The sequence below is a fragment of the Suricata suricatta genome, chromosome 11 (assembly GCF_006229205.1).
Source record: "Suricata suricatta isolate VVHF042 chromosome 11, meerkat_22Aug2017_6uvM2_HiC, whole genome shotgun sequence".
NCBI lineage: Eukaryota > Metazoa > Chordata > Mammalia > Carnivora > Herpestidae > Suricata > Suricata suricatta.
The window spans coordinates 89513623-89521990 of NC_043710.1; the positions used below are offsets into that span (position 1 = coordinate 89513623).

Here is an 8368-nt window from a genome sequence, read left to right on the forward strand (position 1 = left end):
GTCATCTGTGCAATTTCCAAATAGTTTCTGAATGTGAACGCACAGATACCCTTCTCAAATTGACACAGTGTCAGGGTAGTATGGTAGTTACAGCTGTATCATTGAGTGACAAGTCAATTTCTGTATCTGACAGATGAAAATGAGAACAAAAGACCCCAATAATTAAACAGCAACTGCTAATAGGCAAGATGAGTTCCCTATGTCAAGGGAGAGAAAGTAAAATTTTAATCAGGCCAAATGACCATGACTCAGCCTAGGAGGACAAGCTTGCACAAAATTCAGCAAAATTCACATTTAAAAAAACCCACAACCCCCTCCACACCTCCAAAACCTCTCCCCAAACCCTTGAATCATCTTGTCATGCTCTCCAAGAGCTGTCACTTTGTGAAACAACCAGAAATAGTGTATCCTGCCTGTCACTCTGGTTCTGAAACTTGGAGTTTGGGACCTGACCTGACCAATCTCTGCAGAGGGCACAGAACTTGCGGCTTTTGCCTATTTAACTCCAAGCCTGACCCTTCCCTGATGGAGCTACTTTGGTTTGCAGCACAAGGCTGTGTCTCCTTGGCTTATAAGCTGCACAGCAATGAAGCTTTTCTTCTGATGAAATCCTTGCATTCCAGGATGCTTTTTGTTGACAAAGAAATCAATTTCCAGGGTCTTTGGGTGGCTCAGTCGGTTAAGTGTCCAACATCAGCTCAGGTCATGATCTGACCATCCATTCCTGGGTTCCAGCCCCACCTCAGGCTCTGTTGCTGACAGCTCAGAGCCTAAAGCCTGCTTGGATTCTGTATCTCCCTCTCTTTTTGTACCCCCCAACCCAACTTACATTCTCTCTCTTTCTAAAAATTAAGTACACATTAAAAACATTTTAAACAAATAAACCAATTTCCAAGGTGGTTGTAAAAATAACATGGGATCATGCATATTTAGAAAAATTTTCAAGACTCAGTTCCCATAAAAGTGAGTTGTCATTAGGTGTCTGGAATTTGTTCTTAGACTTTCACTGGATGTGAGGCTCTATGACAATGGTTCTCAAGATTGTGTACTGTCATACGCCAGAGCATTTACAAGGTTTTGATGCCTGGGCTCCACCCACAAATGTTCAGATTTAATGGATCTGTGGTGCAGGGTGGGCATTGGCACATAATAGGACAAAGTAAGTGCTCAATAGCTATTATTGTTATAATGTCGTTCAGATTGTAATATCAAACCAAACTCCATTATTTCCCTAATGGCAAGGTACTAAAATTGTTGACATGTCCCTAAGAAGGATGGATTATCATTGCTGGATCTGATGCTTATAGACATCCTGTCTCTAAGATACATCTTTTGGGCTAAAAACCTTAAATTTTCAGTTTTTTTTATTACTTCCTCATATAATTACTAACTTTCATAGAATTCTTTTTGAAGGTCAATCTCATGAGGAGAAATATGTTCCGAGTAGGAATGTTATTTCCACTTTCCTATTGAGAAAACAGAGGGGCCAGACACTCAGTGACTTTCTCAAAGCTTGCAAATAATTATCAGTGACTTACAACTCAGACTCTGTTCTCTCCTGATGATGAACTCATTTCCTTTATGTGCTTGTACATCCACACACTTGTAGTTCCAAGCAATATGGTAGTTGAAAGTGCTTTACACTTGATGTCTCAGCCTGTGCATAGCATATGAAACAAGAGTAATGTTATATTACTTTTTCATTCTCTAGTAAACTGAAGCTCTAAATGTTACCCCAAGTTGTACAGTTAGTAGATGCAGAACTGGACCTAAAACTCAGGACTTCTGACTACCATCTGTTTTGTTTCCACTAATCTGTATTATGATTTTTGTAGCTTATCTTTAGGTGGCATTTTATTATTTAGTAAACTTAATTTATTGAATCTTTGGAAATGCAGGATGGATTTCGTTGCTAATTTCAGGTGCACTTAAAAATTACAAAAGCAATACATATGCATTGTAGAAAATCAGAAATGCAAATAAGGAAAGGTAACAACATTGTATTTCCCCAGTATTTAGAGACTAATACTGGCAATGACTATCTTTCTAGATTTTTCTATGCATATATATTTACATGGATATATATATATGTATATATATTTTATTTAAGTTTATTTATTTTGAAAGAGTGTGAAAGAGAAAGTACATGTGTGCATGCAGAAGGAGAGAGAGAGAGAGAGAGAGAGAGAGAGAGAGAGAGAGAGAGAGAGAGTAGTGGAGAGAGAGAATCCCAATCCCAAGCAGGCTCCTTGCTGTTAGTGTGGAGCCTGAAGCAAAGGTTGAACTCGCAAACCTTGGGATCATGATCTGAGCTGAAATCCAAAGTTGAATGCTTAACAGACTGAACCACACAGGCACCCCTAATGTATTTAAAAAAAATTTTGTAACCTGTGTTTTTAAATGGACTATAATGTGTCATTTGATTCCTATAGTAATAATAACTCTGGGCACTAACCATATTTCCTTTTCTTAGATATGAGTCTTTCAATCCTTAGTATATGCTGTGAAGACAAAAAAAGTCTGATTTGCATTTTCAACTTCATGTATTATGTTATTGGTGGTATGGCATTTAACTTCACGATAACTAGTCTCAGAAGTGGCTAAGTCTTTTCCATTCATTATAAAGGAGAAAACAAATTTCTTCTACATAAAAACAATAGATTAAAAAGATCTTGGGGTGCCTGGGTGGCTCAATTGGTTAAGCATCTGAGTTCAGCTCAGGTCATGATCTCAGAGTTTGTCAGTTCGAGCCCTACATTGGGCCCTGTGCTGACAGCTCAGAGCATGGAGCCAGCTTCTGATTCTGTGTCTCCCTCTCTCTCTGCCCTTCCCATGCTTATGCTCTGTCTCTCTCTGTTTCTCAATAATAAACATTAAATAAAAATTTAAAAGAAATCCTACCTTTCCCCCTTGTACACATTTTCACCTCTTATAATAATAAGACAGATAGCAATTCCACCTTGAATATACCATTAACAGAAATCAATGTGCTCTAAAAAGCAGTGCAAATACCATTCTACGTGGTGTAGACTGGAAAATCCTAGACAGCACTGATTTAGTTTTTTACTTCCATAATCATCTAATGATATAAAGTTGGCAAACATGATCCATATATTTGATATCAGGTTCTACAAGCTTTACCAGACCAGAAGAGGCTTGGGATTGCAGCCTATGAGAACTCAGCACATGAAGAAGAAATCCTCAGAGATGAAGGTAAACAAATGCATAGAAAATAAAGCCTGAATTAGAAACAGGAGTTCATGGAAAATTTTTTTTAAAAATATCATTGCGTTAAACCTGTAATGAAATACCTGTGATGAGAAAAAAAGGCTCCTAGAAATTTTTAAGATGCCTTGATTCCAATAGTTAGGAAATAAACATCAAGAAATGAGAGTGCTGTCCAGTTTTGTGTCTATTCCTAAACGCATTCCAAGGGGCAGGCAGGGTTATGAAAAATGGGTCACTGCTGGTCCGTTTATATAACACGTGGGCTGAACCTCCTGGATGCAGCCATTTCAGGCCCTGGAGTCCTTGCTGAGGGAGCAATTAGAGTCTTGGTTTCTGTCTGTGCTGGGAATCGTGGTTTGTCTCCCAGGTGTGTTAATTTTCTTTTTATTTGGAGTCATTTTCAGCTTGGGAAACTTAGACTATAATGCTAGCATTCAAATTTTTTATAGCCAAGCACCTCATAGTCACCACCAGACCCACCACCACCACCACTACCACGTCAGTCATTGCTGGTAGCCATACCGGCCTTGCTGGCTGACACAGTCACAGTGAGGAAATGGCAGACATTTGCACAGCTCCTGCCATGAAGCAAAACTGATATCTCCGTCTGCTACTGGCTAATATTGGGTATGGGCCTGCTATTATTGACTAGGCCTCACAATATTCCAAATCAGACCGATATTCCCCACACAGATATCTCATGAGAAAAAGCATATTTCCACCTCTACAAAGAAGATTCTAGACAAAGCACTGCAGATGTTTGTCAAAAGGCTCTCCTAATGGGCCTTGCAGATCAAAGACATAAAATAATAAAGGGGGTTAGGAACACAAGATTTACAATTAACTCTGGCCTGGAGAAAAAAAGCCTAACTTAGAGATAAGAAACAGACAAGAGCCAGACATAAGTTACTACATATACCTTTGCTAACCAGTGCCACAAATACCTTCCCTTACATTGATATCTGTAATGAGGATGGATAAGAGTAAACCCATACACAAAGGCCAGCACATCTAGGGCCCCTATGGTGCTTACACCTTCAACATCAAATAAAAAGGTTTATACAAGCAACTTACTAACCAGTTCAAATACATTCTTCCTTTTGTGAGCCAGACAGAATGACTCCTAGCCTACCTATATATCTAATTTTCACTGAGAACATTCTGCTATATTCTTAGTTGCAAACTTTACTAACAATTTAAACAAATATGTATGTTATCCTGTTTTTCACTAAGAACACCCTGTTAATTTCTTAGATTTACTCAATCTCACTATGATTGGAGTAGTTCTGCAAGAATACTTCTGTAAAACCTGTTTCTGTACACTTTCCAAAGCATCTTATCGCAGAGATTTATCCATTGTAAAAATTCCACTTTCTGGTGTCATGTTATTGTTTGACCTATAAATAAAGACACCCATACTGACAGGACAGAGATGCCTGCCTGGTGATCAGAAAGAAAACTGAGTCTCTCTCTCTCTCTCTCTCTCTCTGTCTCTCGCTGACACCGTTCATCTTTCAGGGAAACCTGGACTTGCTGGAGATGGACTCTGGCAAGTCATTACCATCAACATCCTTAGTTACATTTCTTATGGTTACTACTCATCATTATTCTTTATTAAGCGTACTAAATGAAGCTTAAAATGTTTGTTTGTTTGTTTGTTTGTTTATGGAGAAAGAGAGAGAGAGAGAGAGAGAGAGAGAGACAGAATGAGTGGAGGATGGGCAGAAAGAGAGGGAGAGAGAGAATCCCAAGAGCATGGAGCCCAATGATGGACTCCGTTCCACCACTGTGAGATGATGACGTGAAAAAATAGAAATAGATGACCTGAAGAAATAGAAAATTTGAGCAGACCCATAACCAGTAACGAAATTGACTCAGTAATCAAGAATTTTCCAACAAACAAGAGTCCAGGACTGGATGGCTTCCCAGGGGAATTCCATCAAACACTTAAAGAAGAATTAACATCTATTCTTTTGAAACTGTTCCAAAAGATAGAAATGGATGGAAAACTTCAAAATTCATTCTATGAGTCCAGCATTACCTTGATTCTAAAATCAGACAAAAATCCCACAAAAAAGAATTACAGACTGATATCTCTGATGAACATTGACACAAAAATTCTCAACAAGATACTAGCAAATTGAATTCAACAGTACATTAAAAGAATTATTCATCATGATCAAGTGGAATTTATTCCTGGGATGTAGGTCTGGTTCAGTATGTGCAAATCAATATATGTGATACACCACATTAACAAAAGAAAGGATAAGAACCATATGATTCTCTCAATAGATGCAGAAAAAGCATTTGACAAAATACAGCATCATTTCTTGATAAAAACCCTCAAGACAGTAGGGATAGAAGGAAATACCTCAAAATTAAACAGGCCATATATGAAAGAACCACAGCTAATATCATCCTCAATGGTAAGTAGTGATCTATATGTTCAGCTCATCTTTGACAAAGCAGGAAAGAATATCCAATGGAAAAAAGGACACTCTTTTCAACAAATAGTGTTGGGGAAATTGGATAGCAATATGCAGAAGAATAAAACTGTACCACTTCCTGGCACTATCCACAAAAATAAATTCAAAATGGATGAAAGACCTAAATGTGAGACAGAAAACCATCAAAATCCTAGAGAAAGAAACAGGCACCAACCTCTTTGGGCTCAGCTGGAGCAAATTCTTAGTAGACATGTCTCTGGAGGCAAGGGAAACAAGAGCAAAAATGAACTATTGGGGCTTTATCAAGATAAAAGGATTCTGCACAGTGAAGAAAACAATCAACAAAACTAAAAGGCAGCCTAAAGAATGAGAATAGATATTTGCAAATGACATATCTGATAAAAGGCTAGTATCCAAAATGTACAAAGAACTTATCAAACTCAACACCCAAAACACAATAATCCTGTTAAGAAATGGACAGAAGAGGAGAGGGAGCCAATCTTAGTTCCTTCCTTGCTGGAGCTCCTTCATCAAGTTATCAGCACCTTCTCTAGTTTTTGCATGACCTGGGGCAAATCACTTCATCCTCTTGGGACTCTGCTTGGTCATAAGAAAGATGGACTTTCCTCTCACTTTTATTTAAAAAGTAATAAAGTATTATTAGAATATATTTTGACTAAATAATACTTGTACATGGTAAAAAATTAAAAAATGTAAGTGGAGGTTATGCAGCAAAAATAGGTCTCTCTCCCTTCTAGTGATTCTGTCCCTGAATTCTCCACATTGGAAGCAATAATTATCACCAATTCCGTGTGAATACTCACATATTCTAACATATACATCTTTATATATGTGTAGTGCATATTCTATGTGATATATATGGGTGTGTATGTGTGTCTGTAGTGCATATCCTATGTGAGTTTTATATTCTCTTGAATTCGCTTATTATATAATGACCTTTGTTATCTCTTGTGAACATTTTATTTTAAACTTAAACTCTATTTTGTTGGATATAACTATAGATACTCTTGCTCTCTATTGATTTCCATTTGCATGGAACATCCTTTTCAATCCCTTCACTTTGAGCCAATGTGTGTCCTCTTGTAGGCAGCATTAGTTGGGTCTTGTTTTTTTAATCCATTGAGCCACTCAATGTCTTTTGATTGGAAAATTTGATTCATTTATAGTAAGAGCAATTATTGATAGTTAAGGACTTATTAATGCTAGGTTTTAATTGTTTCCTGGTTATTTTGTAGTTCTCTTGTGTCTTTTCCCTTCTCTTGCTACTTTCCTTGTGAAAAATTTTCCAAAGTGGTATGCTTTGATTTACTTCTCTTAATCTTTTATGTATCTACTGTAGGTTTGTGCTTTGTGGTTACCAGGAGGTTTATATAAAACAACTTACAGAGGTGGCAGTCTATTTACACTGATAGCAACATAACTTTAATTGTATACAAAAACTCTACCAACTTATTCTTCCCCTTTTATGTTTTGATGTTATAATTTAACCTTTTTAATCTTGTGCATCAATTAACAAAGTACTGTAGGTATAGCTATTTTAATACTTTTGTTCTTTATACTGGAATTAAATGGCTAATATACCACCAGATTATATACGAGAGTATTCTGAATTTGATTATATGCTTACCTTTACAAATACCTTGTATATTTTCATGTTATCAATTTGTGTACTTACATCAGCTTGAAGAACTCCTTTAATATTTCTTGAAGCAGGTTTAGTGGTGATTAACTCCCTCAGCTCATAAGTATGGCCCAATCCAGGACCCATACTTTCATAACTGCCTTTATCAAGCTATAAAACTCTGGGATACTACCCATCTACTGCACTCATCCCAGAGCTCCTATGCCACAGAGTCAGCTGAAATTACTTAAACTAGCCAACCCTAAACCTGCTTACTCTGCCTTGCCCATTATTTCTTGTAGAGAATAGAAAGTCTCTTGTCTAATTTCCCCCAGTCTTTCTACTTCATGACCAATCCTGGTGCTTTCCTGTGTGGTCCCAGTGGTATGTGGCATGCTCCTCTCTCTGGGAACTATGAATATAAAGCACTGTCTTTATTTTTTTAAGACATTTTTTAGGGCAGTTTTAGGCTCACAGAAAATTGAGCAGAAGTACAGAGATTTCCACATGTCTCTTGTCTTCCCACATGTACAGTCTTCTCCAGGATAAACACCTTCCATTAGAGTTGTACATTTGATATAATTGGTGAACATACTGCTATACATCATTATCACCTGAAGTCTATAGGTTATGTTAGTATTCACTCTTGGTGTTGTCATTTTATGGGTTTTGATTAATATATAATTATACATATCTCTTATATGTTTAACCATTATAGTGTCACACAGAGTAATTTCTGCACCATAAAATTCTGTATTTCACTTGTCAATCCCTCTCTCCCCCAGAGGCTCTGACAATCATTAATCTCTCTACTGTCTGCATAGTTTTGCCTTTTCTAGATTGTTATAAAGTTGGCTTCTTGTACTTAGTAATATGCATTTAAGTTTCTTCCATGTCTTTTTTTAAAGTTTATTTAATTAAAGCAAAACTGAACCCTTGGGACTTCATCAAGATAAAAAGCTTCTGCAAGGCAAAGGAAACAATCAAGAAAACTAATAGGCAACCAACAGAATGGGAAAAGATAGTTGCAAATGACATATCAGATAAAGGG

General features: G+C 37.1%; 1 protein-coding gene and 1 long non-coding RNA gene across 4 annotated transcripts in view; one reads left to right on the forward strand and one right to left on the reverse strand.

Moving 5' to 3' along the window:
* LOC115306846 overlaps positions 1-8368 on the forward strand; it is a 15331-nt gene that overhangs the window by 3782 nt on the left and 3181 nt on the right. For both annotated transcript variants that reach the window (XR_003915456.1, XR_003915455.1), the window contains exon 2: positions 3126-3213. This is a non-coding gene — a long non-coding RNA (uncharacterized LOC115306846). The remainder of the gene's footprint in view (positions 1-3125; positions 3214-8368) is intronic.
* Positions 1-8368, reverse strand: part of LOC115306845 (olfactory receptor 8A1) — a 9613-nt gene that overhangs the window by 553 nt on the left and 692 nt on the right. Inside the window, exon 2 of one of the 2 annotated variants that reach the window (XM_029957410.1) lies at positions 6019-6022. The exons of the other annotated variant lie outside the window; for it this stretch is intronic. Within the exon in view, the coding sequence (XP_029813270.1) occupies positions 6019-6022 (4 nt within the window). The remainder of the gene's footprint in view (positions 1-6018; positions 6023-8368) is intronic. 2 annotated transcript variants of the gene reach the window in all.